Below are 21,090 nucleotides of genomic sequence, written 5' to 3'. Positions count from 1 at the left end.
TATCTGGCCGCCAAACTCAAGAGGGCAGGTCAGACTAGAAACCTCAGAAGCTCAAATACCATACTTCTCGTCCCTATGAAAACACACAAACAAAAAAACGCTGCACGATCCTTCGCCGGAAACGCACCCAAAATCTGGAACTCCATCCCAGCAGGTATCAGAACTATCCCGTCCTTCACAAAATAAATAAAAAATAATAATAAAAGTCCTTTTTCTCAACCGCTCCCTCCTAAAGGAGGTCTCCTGAGGCGGAAGCCGGGAGGGTGTTTTTAAGACTATTCTAAATACCTTTTAAAACTATTTGAGAGTCACATTTACCTTGTGTTCACCACTTATCTCCTCACTCCCCCTCGTGGCACTTTAGTACAGGGCCCTCAACTTCTCGTCGAGAGGTGCACAGCGGAGTTTAGCGCTGCCGCCATTCCTGGCGTCGATTGAGGCCACGCCCCTTTTGTGAGGCCACGCCCCCTTACCGAAGCAAAACAACAACCTCGGAGCATATAAAAGGTCGCTGATTACAAGCGCCGGTCAATTGCTTTTCTAGGTCTCCTGAGGCGGAAGCCGGGAGGGTGTTTTTAAGACTATTCTAAATACCTTTTAAAACTATTTGAGAGTCACATTTACTTTGTGTTCACCACTTATCTCCTCACTCCCCCTCGTGGCACTTTAGTACAGGGCCCTCAACTCCTCGTCGAGAGGTGCACAGCGGAGTTTAGCGCTGCCGCCATTCCTGGCGTCGATTGAGGCCACGCCCCTTTTGTGAGGGCACACCCCCTTCACTACATCTCCCGCCACTATAAATTATGTGCATATTCCGGAAGCGCAGCGGACGAGCGCAGCGGGAGCGCCGTTTGCGCGCCTAAGGCAAGCCCGTCTGCGCCCGTCCGCGACGGGACCGCGACCAGCGCCAGCCACGCTGCAGGTAAGAGTAGGGACGCTACACGGATCGTTTGGTCTAGGTCTGCATTACTAGCTCTGAATTCAGACAATCACTGTCATGCGCTCAGGTATGACCTGGCCAACGATACACCACCGCGATCATGTCCGGTGTGCTACAAGACACTTCGCGACGCTCCGCCCCCTAAAACAGCATTTTTAAATTCCAAAACAGGCTCCCCGATCAACCACCCTGATATCACTATTAAAGCCGCCCTACTTAATTGCAGATCCCTCCCTAGGCATGCGGATGATATCTGGCTGCTACTGGAGGACTCCGATTGGGACGCCCTATTTCTTACAGAAACATGGCTGTCTGTGGATAGTGTAGCTTCTATCTCACTGGCTGTCCCACCAGGCTACAAAATGAGCTTCTCAAACAGAGAAAATGATAAAAAGGGCGGTGGGGTAGCGATTATTTTTAAGGACAAATATACACTGTCATCCTCAACGCCTACCACCATCCCAGGCATTGAGGGGCTTCATTTCTGCTTTCAAATAAACCCCCATTTGTCCCTAGCCGGCCTGATTATCTATCGGCCTCCGGACTGCCATACCAACTATACCTCCGAACTGATGGACCTTATAGTCTAAAGCTCAATAGTTCACCCCCATTTTATTGCAGTTGGCGATTTTAATGTTCACGTTGACAGTCCAGACTGCCCCCTAGCCACCCAACTTATTTCTACACTGGAAGCTGCGAACCTATTCCAAATTATCTCGGAACCAACGCACAAGGCAGGCCACACGTTGGACCTGATATTTTCCAATATCCCAGACTGGTCAGCTAAAACCGCACAACCATTGCTTTGGACGGATCACTTTTTAATCCCTTTTTCTTTCTCCCTCCCCTCCCACCACCAGACAAAAGGGAGACGATCCTATGTTCGCAGAAACTGGGTTAATATATCAGCAGAGACTCTCTGCCCTGCTCGCTCAGCTACTACTCCAACTCTGTCATTAGATGTGAACACGGACGCTGTGGCTCTAAATCTCTGGATAGGTAATACGTTGGATACCATCGCGCCTGCAAAAATCGCTACATCACGCAGAGAATCCCCTTCTGCCCCATGGTTCTCGACTGAGCTATTGGCTGAAAAAAGTCATTGCAAAAAACTAGAGCGTCTCTGGCGGATAAACTATTCCATATCAGCAAAAATTTGCTATAAAGAAGCCCTGCGTGTTTTCCACAAATCCATAAAAAAAGCAAAACAATTGTTCTTTGTGTCCTCCATTCAGCAAGCTGAGCAATCTAGCAAAGAAGTTTTTAAAATTGTTCAACCCTTCTTTAAACCTCGGGCAATTGAAACTGAAGTGACTCCGTCGGAGAAACTCTGCGAGGACATCTCGGTCTTTTTTGATAAAAAGATCGAGAAAGTCTACGACACCTTCACCAGTCCCGAGCCCACAATCATGTCCGACACAAAGTATAATGTGGCACCCCTCCCCGCCTTAGCTCAATTCCATCTTATTTCCCTCGCCGAGGCCAAAAGGGAACTACAAAAATGTAAATCAGGGGCTCCTGATGACCCATGCCCGCCCAAGCTCTGGAAAATGATGTCGGACTCAATTACCACCTCACTGTTACATATCTGGAACACATCCATTGCAACAGGTCTATTCCCTGAATGTTGGAAACATGCCACACTCCTGCCTTTAAAAAAGAAACCAAACGGTGCCCCGGATGATCTTAGCAATCTCCGCCCAATCTCCCTGTTGGCAGCCCCCGGCAAAATGCTCGAAAAACTGATACAACGCCAACTAAACAGGTTCATAGAAGAAAGAGACATACTGCATGAAACCCAGTCAGGTTTCAGGGCGGGCTTTAGCACCGAGACCGCTCTGATAGAAGTGGCTGAGTCGATCAGGTGGTCCTTAGATTCAGGAGCATCGGCTATGTTGGTGCTCCTGGATCTATCTGCCGCTTTCGATACTGTGGATCATGGGAGGCTACTGTTACGGCTAAAAAACACAGGCCTGGAAGATAAGGCTCTGGGCTGGCTACAGTCTTATCTCACTGATCGTACCCAGAAAGTAGCCTTGGGCCCCCTTTCCTCAAAACCCAAACCCCTCTGGTGTGGTGTCCCTCAGGGCTCGGCCCTCAGTCCATTACTTTTTAATATTTATCTGGCTCCACTCTTTTCTCTTATTGCTAAATGGGGCGTCAAGGCGATTTCATACGCCGATGACACGCAACTAATTTTTCCCTTCTCGGATGTTTCAGAGGCAGCCTTCAGCAATATGAAGGGATGCTTGCGGGATGTTGCCAATTGGATGAATGCAAACAAACTCAAACTGAATGCGAGTAAGATGGAGGTCGTCTTCTTTGGCAAACATACTCGGCCCCCCCCAAGCCTGTGGTGGCCCTCCGAAATGGGTTTCCCTCCTCTACCCAGCACCAATGCGAAAAATCTGGGAGTAAGATGGGATGAGAGTCTTTCCTTCTCTTCACATATACAGCAGGTCTCTGCGTGCTGTCTCCATAAACTAAGAAACCTAGGCAAATTTCTGTCCCTTCTGCCTGAAGACTGTCGCAAGACGGTGGTCCATGCTACAGTCACTTCCAGACTGGACTACGCAAACGGCTTCTACCTTGGCCTACCCAAATATCTGGTGCAACGATTGCAGATCGTGCAGAATGCGGCTGCGAGACTGCTAAAAAACATCCCTTTTAAACAGCATGTCTCTCCGCACCTGCGCGATCTGCATTGGCTCCCTGTAGCCTGCAGAATCAAGTTTAAAGCTCTAACTCTGGCGTTTAGAGCTCAAAAGGGGACCTGTCCCTACTATTTAAAGCTCAGACTCCCCAGATACCATCAGGAGAGATGCTTGCGCTCTAATTCACGACACCAGCTTTCTATCCCCCGCACCAGGAGAGCCAGACTTGGAGGCAGGTCCTTCTCTGCCTGCACGGCGACACTCTGGAACGCCTTACCGGCCAACATCCAATTGGCTCCAACGGAAGCCAGTTTTAAGAGGCAGCTAAAGACTTGGCTCTTTTCCCAGAATAACTAAGCACTCCCTCCCCTTTTTCCGCCCATTCTGCCTGGAAAAATGATCACTCAGCGCCGGGACACCTCCTTGCGAGGTAGCTGTTCGCGCTATACAAATATCGGTATTATTATTATTAAAGGGATAGCCGCCGCCTCAACACAAATCCCCACTCACCGTTGCCCCCCCCCCCCAACACAGTATCACAATGTCCTACCTCCTAGCTGCTCTCTGACCACCTCCTGTTCCTCCCCCCTAAGGGTTCATCCCAAGAAAAAGTGCACTAATTCAAGGTCATCCCAGGTCACACGTACTACCTCAATACTGCACAGCACACTTGGACCTCCGAACCTATATGTATAACAAGATAACAGGCTCTATAATATGACTCCTGTGAAAAAAACTGCTGTAAATTGCTCCAATACCCCCGGGTCCGGCGAGGGCTATATAAAACTCCTTAAATAAATAAAAATAAAAATTGCACCACGATCTCCGCAATGTGGTGAGATGCGTAACAGGGCAGAGTTTGTAGTGCAATATGAGGTGACCAACCCTTAAACTCTAGGTCTCCAAACCGCTAACGACAGCAGCAGTGCTTGAAGACTTTGCAGAGGAAGCCAAAAATCACGTCAGATGAACATTATCGGATTTTTGGGATTTCCAGAGGTTTATGGAGGAGTGGTTCGCTTTTGGGTCCCAGCCGCCAAACTCTCACCTTGGTTTGTGGTGGAGAGGGCTCATGGGTCGTTGGTCTGCCGATCCCCTCCCGGGGCCCCAGCCCACCTGCCCGCTCATAGTAAATATTCTTAACCACCAATACAGAGTCTCTGTCCTTCGTGAAGCACAGGCGCACACAGACCATTGCTTTCAGAATCAGAAAATTATGATCTTCCCTGACTACACTTGAGCAGTCCAGAAGAAATGGCACTCTTTTGAGAAGGTCAAGCAGAAACTCCGGGCCCTTAACCTGCAGTATATACTCCTCTTTCGGGCACGGCTAAAGGTGATCTTCAATTCAAACACTGATTTCTTCAATACTCTGGAACAGGCTAGGGAGTGGAAGGAAATCCAATGACCTGATAGACTAGGCGGATCCATCTCTATGATGGAGGGAGGTGCTCCACGCCTCCCCCAAGGGCAGCCCAGAGGAAGCATTCTCGCTCCTGGTAGACTTGCTTGGCCCCACCGGCCCTGGGGCTTGTCCGGTTTGGATGGAGGGAGTGCACAACTGATGATAGTGGCTCTTGATGACACCTTGACAGACACATCTGAGCTTGTTAAATCCAAAGATGATGTTGACTCTGGTGTTCCTCCGTAAGCTTTGTAGGGGCCCAGACTCGCTTTGCATTCCTACTGCTGCTTGAGGGGAAGGGGTGGGCATGAGGGTCTTTATTCTGAGCTCCACTCTTTTGGTGATGTTATCTTGGATGTCACTGACCATGTCTTGAGTGATGTAACATGTGAGGTCATAAGCAGTGGATTATAGTTAGCTCAGCTAACTAGAACGGTTGAATTTCTCTGGTTTTGTATGAGTGAAACGAAAAGTCTAACTAGAACGTCCCTGTAACCTTTGTTTTTACCGTGAATTTCGGAAGTTTTCTTTACTACTGAGGCCTTCAAGAGGCAAGGGGACCTTATCACCCCACCAGAAGTGCGCCGAGAGGCACATTTGCGGAGTGGTGGAAAAAGGGGTGTGGCCTCTGACCACCTCTCAGTAATCCAGCTGTGTGGGGCTTACTATGAGGTAACAGGTGGGCTAGTTGGCCCTTAAGGACCCTCAGCAACGAAGGGGACTTCATCCCCCCCAACCAAGAGAGTGCTAGGAGGCCCGTTTGCAGAGTAGTGGAGAAATAGGGCGGGCCTCAGCGAGTTGCCGGCTTCCGTTTTTTTTTTTTTAATTCTAGGAGCAGGGTGCGTGGCCCCCCCTTCCCGGGGTCAGTTTTGGCCCAGGTGACCCCATTCCCCCGGGGCCTGCCCTTTTCTTTTTTGGAGAGGGTGGCGCGCGACCGCACTCCTGAGGCAGATATTAACCGGGATCCCATTCCACAGGCATGGCCAAATCCTTTCATTAAAAATTTTTTAAATGTTATGGAAAAAGGGGGCCTGCGCGGGCTCTCTACCCAGGCCATTTTCAGCCCCAGGGACCCCATCCTCTGGGGCATGGCCACGTCCTTGGGGGACCGCAAGGGGAGCCTCAATGTCCCAGTGGTCCCTGCCGGCTCCCCGGCTCCTGCTAACATGCAGCTTCCTTTGCCCAAAAGCAATTCAGCTTCGCTTCATTGAAGCAAGAGCATTTTTCTTGCTCCCATAGAGCAAAGCAGAGTTTACTATCCCCGCCAAACCATAGCAAACTGCAATGTCCCGGGGGTGGCCACCCCTGGACATTACTGGAGCCAGCCCTGGTGGATGGCAATCCCAAGGGCCATTTATGGCTCCATGAGGGGGGGGGGGGGGGGGGGGGACACATCTCCACCCCTAAAAGTGTTTTAGCCCTGGGAAGGTGGTGGTTGCCTGGCCTGTGTGGGTGAGCTCATGCCCCCACCACACTTTACTTTTAAATGTAGCCCTGGGGAGGTGGCAGTCCCCGGGGCTGCGTGGGGGCAGGAGCCCCCCACGCATTTGTTTGTAAAGATTAAAAAGGCCCGGGGAGATGACAGTCCCCGGGGCCGCAGGTGAGGGGGGGGGGGGGAATGCCCCCCTGCATTCAATTTAAGCCCCAGGAGGTGGCGGTGCCCAGGGCATCTCATTATTATATTGCCCCCAGGACCTGGCCCACGCAGGCTTTTATTTTCAGCCAGAGTCGAAGATCCACTGCGACTCCCGCCAAATTCTTTTATTTTAATGCTTTTTGGCCCCAAGGGTCCCTGTGGAACCCCCTGAGCAGGCCTAGGGGCTCAGGGTGTTTCTATCCTGGCCCCTTTTCTTGTTTTTTTAATCATTTTTTAGCCTTTTTTTCTAGTGGCCCGGTTCAAGAGAGTCACAAGATGGCTGCCAACACTTCCTAGTTTGAGCTTTTGGCAGCCAATCAGACCGCAGGCTCGAGTTCAGGAGGGTGCGCGGGTCCTCCGCGTCCCTATTTGTATATATGAGAAATCTTTACATTTCCCAGGAACTACTGAACAGGTCTACATCATTTAACAAAAAGAGTGCACTCTCGACCAAGAGCTACCTTTCTGCCAAATTTGGTGTAATTCCGTTCAGCAGCTCGTGCTGTAGCTGCGTCAACAGTTTCCTATGGAAATTAAAATGGATAAAAGCGTTTTGGGACCCTCACACCCCCTTTTCTCTGCCCCTACTTGACAAATCACCCCGAAATTTTCAACACAGCAGCTTAAGTGAGTGGGCCAACAGTGTATATACATATATATATATCCAAAACTGTTTTGCCTGCAGGTAGAGAAAACCACAGCACAGGTGAATAGTCTGCCAACGATCTTTAATGGAGGCTGTTGCGAGGACATGAACGGATTTCACTGCTGGTCTTGAGTCTCCGCCTGACGCGTTTCGTGTCAACCACTTCATCAGAGGCAAAGGCTTAAAGGTCTCAGCACGCTCTTCTTTGCACTACATGGTGTTGTTAGTCCCGTCCATATGGGCGCGGCCACCACTGTGGCCCGCTGGTTCATGTAGTGCATTCAAATTTCTCAAGTGAGCTGGCGTGATGTGGCCCCTTACTTTAAATAAAAATGAAGCCCAAGTGGGTTGTGTTGTCCGTTTCAAGCCCCCGCACCTCTGTACTCCTCCAGAAACAGGCTCCTGTGGTCCCAGCACCGGCGTTGTTTAGGACGTCGATCAGGAAATGCGCACAGCATTCGGGCTTTCTCTGCGGCTCAGGCGTGGCCGCTACAAATCCAAAACTGTTTTGCCTGCAGGTAGAGAAAACCACAGCACAGGTGAATAGTTTGCCAACGATCTTTAATGGAGGCTGTTGCGAGGACATGAACGAATTTCAGCCCAGCCTCCGAGAGGCTGGGACCTTTAAGCCTTTGCCTCTGATGAAGTGGTTGACACGAAACGCGTCAGGCGGAGACTCATGACCAGCAGTGAAATCCGTTCATGTCCTCGCAACAGCCTCCATTAAAGATCGTTGGCAAACTATTCACCTGTGCTGTGGTTTTCTCTACCTGCAGGCAAAACAGTTTTGGATATATATATATATATATTAATCACACATGCAAACATTTATTCTTACTGTGAATAGACTTTCCATGCGTGGTAAACTCAAGCATGTGAAAAGCATGTGCGTGGTAAAGCTTTGTGTGGTAAATAATGCGCGGTAAAGGAACTGCATGGTAATTTCAGTGTTGTAAAGGCGGTTTCCCGTACATCATCTTGGTTGGAGTAGTTTCTTGCAGTGCTGTATTGCCTGACTTTTTTTTTTTATTTCAGTACTTTTTTAAGGGGCAGAAGTTTACCCCTCATCTATTTTGTGTTCACTCTCCAATAAAAATTGTGGCACATTTACAGCTTAGTGTCAGAAAATATTACAATTGCTACTAGAAAATAAGGATAGATAATAACCATGTCCTCAAACTTTAAAAAGCCAGCCCAATAGGATAACAAGGCACAGGTTCAGTGTCCTTCGTCTGTACATCAGAGTCCTCAACACTAAGAGTGGTGTCGATGACTCACGGTGCCAGTAAATGAAAAAAGTTAAATCTGCATTTTCGTAAATTCGTGATTTGCAGCGTTAACGAAATCACAGTACTTTTGGCCTTCACTACTTAAAACTCACTTTGATACAGAAATGGACCTGCCACCTTTGTTTTTTTCTGTTACAACCATGAGATCACATTCTCATTATTTCCAAACAGAAAAGTAGGAACCCTAAAATATCCTCAAAATATTCCAGAGACAAACAAATAAGTTTCAATTCTGTTCCAAATGATTAACTACTTCAAAGATAACATAGTAGTTTAATAGCAGAATACATCGTACGACAGTAACACAAAAAAAGCAGGCAAGACGTTGTACAAAAAAAATGTGTTGGCTAGCCGCCAAAAAAGGAGCAACATAAAGCGTGGAGAAAAACAAACATAATTGTGCAAGTGCAACTCCACAGGAGGTTAATAAAGAAAACCAACATTAAAGCCCACATGGCTTGAAAAGGTCAAATGGCGACTACGGTGTTTTCCTGACATGTCATTCATTCTGGTCAATGTAAGGAATCATTAACTCACTTCCCTGAAGAAACCAGGACTATGAAAGTGCATGGGGTAAAATAAACGAGGTCCAGCGGTCTACCAAATTATAATAACCCTCAATGTGTGAGAGAAACTAATGACGTCCCTTCCCAAGAAAGCCCTCTGCGGACTTTAGAATCGCCAGGGGGTAAGCAGAGCTATTTTCTTTTCGAAAGGCCACCGAAGAACACAGCAAATTCCAAAGACATTTGTATTCCTAAGAATATTCTTGACAACAGAATCTGAAATGCATATAAGTTTAGCAGGATAGCCTAGATCAAACTCATGTCTCCAAATACTGTCCAAGGAAACTTGAAAATTACCAATGAGTAATTAGGAATTAAAATACAATATAGCAGATCCTCTTTCAATAGCAGAAGAAACGATCTGACGAGAAAACCTCTTTCTAACCCCACCAGGGGCTTGTCAGCCATAGTCTCTTGTGCAATCCAGTCTAGACAGCTGGTTACCAAAGATCAAAAACAACTGGGTGAAAATGAACAAAAATACCTGCGTTGTGTGATACACACCTGTTGAAGACAGCGGTTGAAAACTACCCCTACCACCCCGCCCCCCGAAACATGACATTATATTTTTCCAGTCAGCTACATGTTTTCCACACAAGGCTGCTATTTCCGCATGGTTCCAATACTAACGCGTCCAGACAATCATAGGCATGTGCGTGTCATACAAGTGGAAAAAACAACTTTCTCAACATCAGAACAGTGACAGGAGTTTAGGGGAGGCGCGTCTCTGTAGTGGTGTCGACCTGCCCATACCCGCTGGAGGCATCTGGAGACCGCGGACCCAGCCCAGAGGCAGAGCTTGGTTAGGGCTCCGACAGCATAAATTATTCAGATCGTCATGGAAACAGAAAAGAAATGTTAAACTGACTCATGCACTACTCGACACAAACCCCGGTCCTTCCTCTTACTGGAAAACGATGAACTATATGATGAACTCGACCACTCGGTTTGTAATGTGGAAAGTACAGCATAGTTAAAATTAGAAGGAATGCTGGCTGCGCATGTTGTTGACAGCAGAGGAGATAATACGCCACCAGCCAGGAAAAATACAGAAATAACAGCAACTTGTAGACTCAACACTACGCGATGGCAGAAAATGTGAGAATGCAATTTATGTGACGAAACAAACTAAAAATCTACGGTGGTAGGAGGAACTGGAGAGGAATCCTCATCTGGGTATTGGCCAAGCTTGGACGCAGAAAGACAACCACTTAATTATCTAGCAAGAACGGGGAATGCGTCAATTACTTACGGGTAATTGCATTACTCTGAGTCCTACTCCCTCGCTTCCCTTACTTACGAAATTGAGGCATCCCTGCCTCACCAGACACCCGTACCCACGTGATTTGTCACGTGGGGACTATATATAGCCCCCAGCCCCCTCATACCTCCTGTAATACCACACAGATCGAAACCATACCAAAAGGTTGGCCTGGACCATCAGGGAGGGAGGGAGGGATGTAAGTAAGGGAAGCGAGGGAGTAGGACTCAGAGTAATGCAATTACCGGTAAGTAATTGAAGCATTACCTCATCGTCCCTCCCTCGCTTCCCTTCCTTACGAAATTGAGATGTACAAAGCCAAACAGGACAACCAAAGAAGGTATGCAAAAAACAGGTTTATTAAAAAACACAGAAGACCAGGGCAAAAATCACTATTCAGGAATCATAGTGGAAAGAACCCTGTGTCCAAACACATCAGTACAGTCAATCTCCTGGCCAATCCTGTAATGAGAGGCAAAGGTCAGCGGGGAAGCCCAGGTGGCAGCCTGGCAGATCTCTGAAATGGAAGCCCCTTGGACCTCCGCACAGGAAGCAGCCATGGAGCGAGTGGAACAACCCTGAACCCCCAAAGGAGAAAGGTGCCCCCCCTCTTTGTACGCCAAAGAAATCAGAGAACGAACCCAACGACTCAAGGAAGGAGTAGAAGGACGCAAACCCCTATTCACAGGACCAAAATTAACAAAAAGGGAATCTGAGAGACGGAAAGGAGCGACCCGCTCCAAAAAGACCAGGAGAGCCCTCCTAACATCCAAAGAGTGAAGCCGCACCTCAGACTCCGAGGACGGGGAACCAAAAAAGGAAGGAAGAACCAACTCCTGATCCCTGTGGAATTGAGAGTCCACCTTAGGACGAAAGGAAAGAATAGGTCGCAACACGATCCTGTCATCAAAAACCCGACAAAAAGGGTGTTTGGAAGAAAGAGCCCCCAGTTCACTCAGGCGGCGAGCAGATGAAATGGCCACCAAAAAGAAAGTCTTGAAGGACAACAGGCGCAGATCCACAGAAACCAACGGCTCAAAGGGAGAAGACATCAAGGCGTCCAAGACCAGAGAAAGATCCCAGGTCGGAAAATGCCGCCGAGGGGCAGGAAGAACGTTACTCAAACCCTTAAAAAGGCGACTGACCAACCCCTCAGAATCCGAGAGATTACCCCAAGAGCTCCTAAACGCCCGAATCGCAGCCCACTGCAAACGAAGGGAAGACACCTTCAAGCCCAAGGAAGCACCCTCCTGAAGAAACAGCATCACCTCAAACAAAGAAGAGGAAGAGGGGTCCAAACCTTTGACAAGACACCACCGACTGAAAGAACGCCAGTGCCGCAGGTAAGACTTGTTGGTCGAAGCGCGTCTAGCCGCCTGCAGAGTAGAGGTCAAACCAGCCGGAACCCCACGTCGCAGAAGACCTAGGCGTTCAACCTCCAAGCCGCCAATCGCATCCGGCCCAGAACATCCTGTTGAAACGCCGGGAAGACCAAAGGGGGAGGAGACAGAGGCAGCAACCACTCCACCTCCGACCTCAACTCCACCAGGAGAGGAAACCAGGAGGCACGAGGCCACGCCGGAGCCACCAGAATCACAGAAGCCCCCGAGGACCGGACCCTCAGCAGGAAGCGGAGAAGAAGGGGGAAAGGAGGAAACGCATACAGAAGCCCGCGGGGCCAAGGGCAAGAGAGAGCATCCACCGCCCAGGCCGACCCCTCCCGACCGCGGGAGACAAACCGGGACACCAAGGCATTTCCCACATCCGCAAAGAGGTCCACCACCGGAACCCCCCAACGCAACGTCAGAGCCACAAACAACTCCCGACGAAGGCAGAAATCCACAGACGACGGAATGGCCCTGCTGAGGGCATCCGCCCGGGAATTGGACACCCCCCGAATATGGATCGCCGAGAGAGCCAACAGATGAGACTCCGCCCAAACAAACAACCGCCTCGCCACAAGGGACAGAGAAGAGGACCTCGTCCCCCCCTGCCTGTTGACGTAAGCCATGGCCGTGACGTTGTCCGTCCTGACCAGGACCACGGAACCCAGCAGAAACTGGGAGAAGGCCAACAGAGCCAGACGGACAGCCTCCAACTCCCTCCAGTCCGATGACATCCTGCTCTGAGCGGGAGACCAGAAGCCCCTGGACTGATGAACTCCCAGCCAGGCCCCCCAACCCGAGAGGCTGGCATCGGTCGTCACCACAACCGGAGCCGGAGGAGAGAGAGAGACACCCTTCAGCAAATGATCCCGAACCAGCCACCAACCCAGAGAAGACCTGATCTGAGGGGAAACCGGGATCGGAGAAGAGAGGGGAAGGCAATGGGGAGACCAATGCGCCAGAACATGAGCCAACAGAGTGTGTAAATGAAATCTGGCCCAAGGAACCAGAAACACCGTGGCAGCCATATCCCCCTGGACCTGCAGCCAACGTGCCGCCACCTGCACCGGACCAGACAGCAGAGACAGGATGTGAGACTGAATCTTGACCACCCGAGCCTCGGGCAGAGTGACCACTCCCAAATCTGTCCGAAACCTGGCCCCAATGAAGAGACGATCCTGGGAAGGAACAAGAAACGACTTGCCCAGATTGACAAGAAAGCCGTGCCCCCTCAAAACGGCCAGCACCAAGTCTGTGTGAGCGACAGTCAACTGGAAAGAGGGAGCATGAACCAGCCAGTCGTCCAGATAAGGATGTAAAAATATCCCCTGACAGTGGACCAGGGCCACCAAGGGGGCCAAGAGCTTGGTGAAGACCCGAGGGGCGGACTTCAGCCCGAATGGCAAAACCGCAAACTGGAAGTGGAAGCCGCCAACTGCAAAGCGAAGAAACTGCTGATGAGTCCGAGCCACAGGAACGTGAAGGTAGGCGTCCTGTAAATCGATAGACGTCATGAAGTCCCGGACCCCCACCAACGGAATGATGGACTGCAAAGTCACCATCTTGAAGTGAACGGTCCGAACCCAACCATTCACCCTCTTCAGGTCCAGAACCGGCCGGAATCCCCCTGACACCTTCTGGACCAGAAACAAAATGGAATAACATCCCAGACCTCGCTGCGCCAGCGGGACCGGAACAATCGCCTTCTTTGACAGAAGATCCCGAACCCCTTCCAGTAGAGCCTCCCTCTTGGATGGAGACCTGGGGATAGGAGTAAGGATGGTGCCCCAGCCGGGCGGAACGGCGACAAAGTCGATAATATAGCCTCTCCTGACAATAGTCAATGCCCAGCGATCCCTTACATCCAGCTGCCAAGCGTCCAGGAAAGACATCAGCCTTCCGCCCACAGGACCCGAGGGCGAAACACAGTCGACGTCAGGACTTCCTCTTGAAGGTATCCGCCGGAAGCTTGGGACCAGGCAAAGCCGAAGATTTCCTGGGCCTGAAATGGCGTTGACGAGCAGAAAAGTTCCTGGAGGACTGGCGGGAAGACTGAAAAGACGCAGAGGAGGAAGGAGCAGGATTCCAAAAACGGCGAGAACCAGAGGAAGACGCCTTGCCCTTGTAAGGCAGAGCATGCTTACGGTCCTTGAACGCCTTAGTGACCATACTATCCAGCTGGTCACCAAAGAGCAACTTGCCATCAAAGGGAATCTTAAGGAGTGAGGACTTCTCCGAAGAATCAGCCTTCCAGTCACGCATCCACAAGTTCCGACGAGCCAAAACCAAGGAGCCAGAGGTCATGGCCGCAGAGCGAAGAACATCTGAAGAGACGTCAGCCAAGAGCTTAGCCTGCTGCTCCATGTGGACAAGCAAGCCAGAGCAGTCCGACTCCTCCTGAACAGCCGTGGCCAGCTTGCCAAAGTCAGACACCAAAGATTGCGCCGCATACGCTGAGTAGATACCAGCACGTAAAGACAAATTCCCAGCGGAAAAGGCCTTCTTCAGCGCACCATCCACCTTTTTATCCGTGGCATCCGAAGGCGAACAATCCTTAGGATTAATAGAAGTGCGCCCAATAAGAGTGGCCAACATGGCATCCACCTTCACAGAGTGAGGAAGAGAGACCTCCCCTTCCTCCAGGGAATAAAGCTTCTGCAAAAAGCGAGGAACAGAGGAGCGCTCAAGGTCTCGCCATTCCCCCGAAATCAAGTCTTTGATGCGACCATGAAAGGGCATAGAGAGTACAGGAGGCTTAACATATTGGGGAAAAATGTCCTCGGACCCCATGGGAGCAGCAAAAGGAGAAAACCCCAAGTTCTCCCTGATGTGCTGGAGAATAGCAGGCACCTCCTCCCTACGCACAAACTTCCCCGAAGACGTAGAAGGCATGGCAGAGTCCGAAGAAGAAGAAGACGAGTCCTCAGAGGGAGAGTCCACCGGACCCCCCGCAACACGAGAAGACCTGCGTCGTGGCTTAGCACCCCTCGCCTCCAAAGCACGAGACACAGCAGCCTCAATCATGGACTGCACCTCAGAAGCAGACAGGAGGGCAGAAGAATCCACCGGACCCTGGGACCTGGTCCTACGAGCCGGGACAGGCACCTCATCATCCTCATCAGAGGAGGACAAAACCCTCAAGCGCTTCGAAGTCCGTTTAGCCATAGTGAAACTGACAGGGTAGAAAGCCGAGGCAAGCCCTTAAATAATGCGAAACACAGCCCCAGCCGGGAGAAACCCAATAGAATAAAAGGACACACGAGGCAACCAATAAAGAAGCCTCGCAGACAATGAAATCCAATCACCAAAAACATAAAAATGCATAAAAACGACCTCAAACGAGGCCCCTACCGCATAGGAGCATCGGAAACAGCCAGCCGAGAAGCCACAGCATATCCGCCAGCCGCCGCCACCATTCCGGCCATCTGAACCGGAACCACTGCCCCAGCCACTCAGGGCCGGTGACTCCGTCACCCGGAACCCGACCGTCCAGCCGCCGAGAAGTGCACCGCAAAACACCTAATGCGGTGGGGAAGGCTCGCATACACCAGGACGGCGCCGCCAGACCCAGGATGGCGATAGCAAGTGAGGGAGAAGCCCTCAAGAAAGAGAAAATGACCGCAGCTCCGCAGAACGGCCAGCGCGTGGGACGCGCGTCTCACAGTGGTGAGACAGAAAAAAACAGGAGGTATGAGGGGGCTGGGGGCTATATATAGTCCCCACGTGACAAATCACGTGGGTACGGGTGTCTGGTGAGGCAGGGATGCCTCAATTTCGTAAGTAAGGGAAGCGAGGGAGGGACGATGAGGTAATGGTGTTCATTACCATATTCTGCCTTAATTAGCAGAAAAGTACCTTAAAGCTATATACGCAGCCAATTTACCTGCACTTAGCTCTTGCGCCTTCCAGCATATTGATGTCTTTAATTCAGACGCACCGACTTTTCCAGGTCCTATATAATCTACATGGTTTTTTAAGCTTAAAAACTTTCAGGATTTTGTGAATTCTTGATAAAACTGTTAACTTTGCATCTCTGCTCTGTTGTGATCTCACTGAAAAGTACTTCTTCCACTTTGATGTAAAGGTATCCTACACCCCCTCAGTACTTTGTTTTGTGCTAATTCAAGAAATGCAACAAACAATAAAAAAAAGAAGATGGCAACTCGCGGACAAGAGCGATAATAGTTGCTTCTTGGAAAGCTTATTGAATGCACCTGACACAGAAGGAAAGTAAAACACTAAGTAGAACAAGAGCTGGCGTATACGAAAGGCGATGAGAATGGATCTCAGTTGGCATTGTGCTGGCACAAAGATCCATTGCCATGAAATGGAAAAACCAACCTGAAAACCAGTGTTGGACCAAGAGCAGACGGATAGGTGGCAGTAATGAAGAGTGATGAAACAGAAAAGATTTCAAACTTTATAAAAGACACATAAGTCGATTATGACCCGTTTTGAAGTGACCATACTAAAAGTGTGCATGTTACACAAAAACACGAGACACTTGAGAAATATTAGATACTGCATTGTAAAAGCATGCAGAAAGACAGTAGACTAGTTGAAATAATATATACTCATGTTCATTGGTGTATTCTCTTAGAGAAATAACATAACATGTGAAAGTGATAATTCTCGTATTATAGTGTTTTGTTTAACAATCTTTATACATGTACTAATGCAAATCACGTAGAACGAGAAGGAGAATATATGTTTTGAAATATTTTCAAACGTTGGTACTTTAAAAAATGTAGTAGTAAGTTATAGCTGCATGTAGGAGATTTGGTCTATCAGTCCTGATATCATATGTGGACAGTATAAGTCATCTATATGAATTGGATTATAAGTTTGTATACAGCTATCCAATTCCTGGTCCTCATTGGATGGCTGGGTAAACCCTCTTATCCGACCCCTCTCAGCACGAAACAAGGTCCATTGGAGGACCTAAAGAGTGGTTTGGAAATACATGTGTGAAAAAGGGCCCAAACGGTCCATCGAGAGAAATCTCAGCACACAAAGAATAGGTAGAAAATTTGGGGAAGGAAGGGACATGAATATCCCAGTTAACTTAGATTTCTTGTCTCAACATCATACACCTTGGTTGGAGCTGTAGACGTATTACCCTTACTTCTGTAGCATAAGACATACCTCGTAATTTTGCCGACTGATTTTGTTAACTGTGATTTAATGGCTGTCACTGGAGATACTTATACGAGTCGTGTACTACTTGGTTGGCATTATTTATCACTAGCTATATTGGTTCCTGAAAAAATAGTAGAGATTTTAAAAAAAACTGAATGGCTAACCAGGCACATAGATATATGGAAAGACAGGAAGCATTTAAGCTACAGAAGTTGGCACAGCAGAAGCAGTAGGAGATTCCATAGTAAACCTATAAAACTGCCTCGAAAGTATACAAAGAATTATCTTGAACTAACAAACTTTTGAAATCCTTATACATTTATTCTGTTGTACAAATATGAAACAATGGGAAATTAGCATGGCCTACAGAATTCAGTAGTTAGGGCTCTCTTCGTGTGGCTTGCAAATACCCAGTGTTTTAAATGGGCCACTAAGTACCAGCACTTCTTATTTTTTATCACTCTGAGTACCGGCACTTCTCTGCTGCTGAGTAGAGTACCAGTAGTCATGAAAGAATAGGCACATTGGCTGCTAGTGCTGGTGACCTGTCTATGATAGTCAAAACACTTCTGTAGCCGTGAGCCGAACACCGCTGAACTATTCAGCGTGGGTTCATTTGCATGATATCCAGGTGTTCACCATCATGCTGTGTTACAAGGAATCGAGGCAGCCCGGTAACAGTGCAATTAAGAAAGCCATGGGAGGTAACAATTTTCAGAAACAGCGGTCCCTAGACAAGGAGGGATACTCACGCGAAATAAATATAGATCAAATAAATTCTATATTCTCTGTCCAGCCAGACAGGATTTAATAAGTAATAAGATTGTGTAGTCAGTTTATCTATACAATATCAAGTGGGACACAGCCTGTATCCTACTACCACATATAGACAGATGTGACATACAAAGAGGGAAAGCGGGGGGAAAAAATTGTCAGGCAAGGAGAGGAAGTCTGCGTACAATCAAATCGTAAATACACTACTGTGACATTTCATATGATGCAGTCAAAAACATATAGTGTATATGGTGTCGACGACGTTTCGATCCCTATATTAAAATGAAGGGATCATCTTCAGGACTTTGTTATTCATGCCTGTATTACATATCCTTCTTAAGCTACATGCCCAATTAAACTAAAGTTGTAAAATTGCGGCATTGATCAAGTGAAGGAAACGGGTTAAAAACCGCAGGGTAGGGTATAATGAGTTTCCATGGGCTGGGAAATTCCGGCAGTTTAGAGGTGGGATGCTTGGGAGAATACGCAGTATGGGAAGAAAAGCGGTGGTCCTCAATGGGGTTCCGCGCAGACAGTTGAACCAATGCTCGGAGTGACTGTCTAGGGAGATAACCAGGCTAAAATGGCATTAATCCGAGCATATTCTTTTGTGTGAGTGTCTTCTTATGTTTGTCTGTTTACCTGTGCGTGTTTTCGTGTGAGAGAAAAGAGGGGTGAAAAAATCGAGACACTCTTACGGCAATATTAAAGGAAATGTGTGGAATGCTCTGTGGGTGCACATCTGCTGGTTTCTTTCTGTGTCTGCATGCTCGAGAATATATAGTAGTGTGCCAAGTAACAGTAAATAACAGTATTCAAGCTGCAAATATTACAAAACAAAGAAATGTTAAAGTATCACTGCGTTTGTCTTTTGTTTTGTGTAACGATTTAACCTATTTTGTTCACAAAAACCATTTCTCATGTGTTTTGATATGTGTTACAACTAGTATAGAAGTCAATAAGTATGTCCTGTCTTGCCTTTGGCGACGCCCCTAGCCCCGCCCACTCGCCACATTTAAATGAGTACCTGCACTATTTCTTCCCCCCCATTTAAAGCACTGCAAATACCAACTGTAAAATATCAAAGTATACTGGCAGAAAGAACATTTCGGGAGAATTCAGTTATTTTCACAACATCTCTGAACTGCTTGCAGGGAATCGTTTCTGCCAAAACTTAACAGTTTCAATAAGAGGAATCCAATACTCTATTTATCCACTAGCCCCCCCTTCAACCCTAAATTAAGCACGTTATTACTGCCTACAATCTCTCCATAACATGCTACTAAACCCTTCCAGTAAGTCACTGTAACCTGATTTGTAAGGAAGAAACAGCAAATGTTTAGTTGACTGGTTACACATCATTTCCCTGAATCACTCAAGAGGCAATGGATACACTGTGGGAAGTGGTCGTCTAACTCTAAGGATACCAAGGCTGTGAAACTACGTATATTGGGTGCCCTGAGGCAAGAAAGAAGACTAGAGGGTCCACAGCATGAGCCATTTTAAGAGAGTATCAAGAAACCAAAAGTATCAACTTGCAAAGTGAGAATCTTTCCAATATTGGAAGACTTTGCATGCCTCAATTATAATTTTACAAATTGGAAATATTGTCAAATGTAACACAGCACACCGTTTTCGAACACGTCTTTCAAAATTCCCCCTTCAATCGCACTTGAAAAGTATATCTTCTGTGCAATGTTTTACACTGCGTATTTCATTGTACAAAATCGAAAATCGCTTCTGGATAGTGGATACCCATTTTTGTCTAGCAGCCTGTTACCATCCGTTAACACATTTGTCTTAATATATTACGCAATTTCTGGTACCTTTAGATCATTTTACAAGCGTGGATGGGCATATAAATGTTCCAAGACACCCACTTTAAAGGTCGGAGGAGGTATAAAGCAAGAGGACGTGGGAGGCGGTGCAATGCAGATCACGTTGCAGAGTTAGGGATGCAACACGTGCTAAGACAACGAACACTATCAGCATGGCTGACAAAGAGGCGAGCAGCGAAGCTGGACAGCGTCTCAAGGACACTTCAAGAGACTATCCATCCATCACTTTTCAACAGCTGTTGTTGCCACAGCCCCCTCCTATCCCAACCAACCCAATATCCCCTGCCCCCAATCCAACAATGCACAAGAGCCAGAATGAAAGCTGAGAGGGCAGAAGGGGCACTCACTCAAATGGTGCATGTCAGGTGCCTGCAGAACATGGGGGTGAGCGCAGGGGGCGCTGTCATTTCCACACATTGAGTATGGAGCAAGACACCCCTCTCCCCAGCCCCTCTCCCCTCCACACCGGAAACAGTCGGTGAATGTGTTCCCACCGTCTCTCACGTCCTCTTGAAACACACCTCCTCCATCCCCGTGGACCACAGAAGTGATGCTGCAGTGAGGCGAGGCTGACACCATCAAACTGAGAAATGCAAAATTATACAGAACGAGGAACCTCTAACAGCCAGCACCAAAAATTAGATGATGGTGTGAGGAGTGCAATAGCCTAACCTCACACTACCAAACCTAGACCTGTTGGAGTGACAGAGCATGCGTCTATAACACACCCCCTTCGCCTCCCCCTCTAAAGATTCAAGAGAGAGCATCACTTTTTATTTTTTTTTGCATATTTATGTATCGCGAACTCGACCTGAAGGTATTGGAGCCCTTTACATGAGCACCATATTTACATTATACATTCAGGTACGGGCAGATTAAGTGATTTACGCAAAATCACAGGATGTGGATGCGACTCCAAAGCTCGAACACTGGTCTCCAGCACCAAAGTCGGCCGTCTAGCCGACGGACGACTACTTCACCTGCCCAGGTGCGTGATCTCATTCTCGTCACCTGCCGTCTCACAGACCGCGGCTCCACCCACGCCACCTCCCCAAGGGCCGGTGTCCACGCCCCTCCTTCCTCACACCCCACTGCCCCGTTGACCATACCAGGCCCCACCAACCCCACCCAAGCCCATCCATACCTGAGCAGAGGCGGCGGTAACGGCGCGGGCGCGAGCGCAGCTCTCCTCGTGGCAGCGAGGGTGAATGACCGCGAGTAACCTGGCCCACTGGAAAACGGAAACCCGGGCGGGCACGTCATCTGATTCGATGTTGTCTGGCCAATGGCGGGAGGGAGAGGCGCGGCCGGCAGCCGAGCCTCCTTCCTCTTTTGTGACAGCGCATCTCCGCAGACGTCACGTCTCCTGGAGCCGGTGCAGCTGCTGAGCGTGTGCACGCGGGAGGGAGTCATTGGGGGATGAGGAGAAAGAAGCACGTGTGTGTCCATGGTTAGTTTTGCGTGCCAGGGCAGTGCAGTAATTAGTAAACATTTCAGCAGTGGGTCAGGGCTGGACAGAAATCCAAAATCAGGCCTGCCAAAAATATTTAAATCAGT

At 48.6% G+C, this 21,090-nt stretch overlaps 1 protein-coding gene across 5 annotated transcripts in view; it reads right to left on the bottom strand.

The window, feature by feature from the left end:
- The window catches only part of ACSL4 (acyl-CoA synthetase long chain family member 4), a 264,204-nt gene extending 243,401 nt beyond the window's left edge, over positions 1–20,803 (bottom strand). For 2 of the 5 annotated variants that reach the window (XM_086918443.1, XM_086918444.1), the window contains exon 1: positions 20,678–20,803. In XM_086918443.1, the coding sequence (XP_086774569.1) occupies positions 20,678–20,796 (119 nt within the window). In that variant the 5' untranslated portion in view covers positions 20,797–20,803. Of the gene's footprint in view, positions 1–20,431 lie in introns of all 5 variants that reach the window. The other 3 variants (XM_086918447.1, XM_086918451.1, XM_086918448.1) reach the window with 3 other exon arrangements.
- Between the last annotated feature and the right edge of the window lie 287 nt (positions 20,804–21,090).

Source organism: Lissotriton vulgaris, chromosome 4_1, assembly GCF_964263255.1.
Source record: "Lissotriton vulgaris chromosome 4_1, aLisVul1.2, whole genome shotgun sequence".
In the NCBI taxonomy this organism is placed as follows: domain Eukaryota; kingdom Metazoa; phylum Chordata; class Amphibia; order Caudata; family Salamandridae; genus Lissotriton; species Lissotriton vulgaris.
This window is presented reverse-complemented; position numbering and strand designations above follow the sequence as displayed.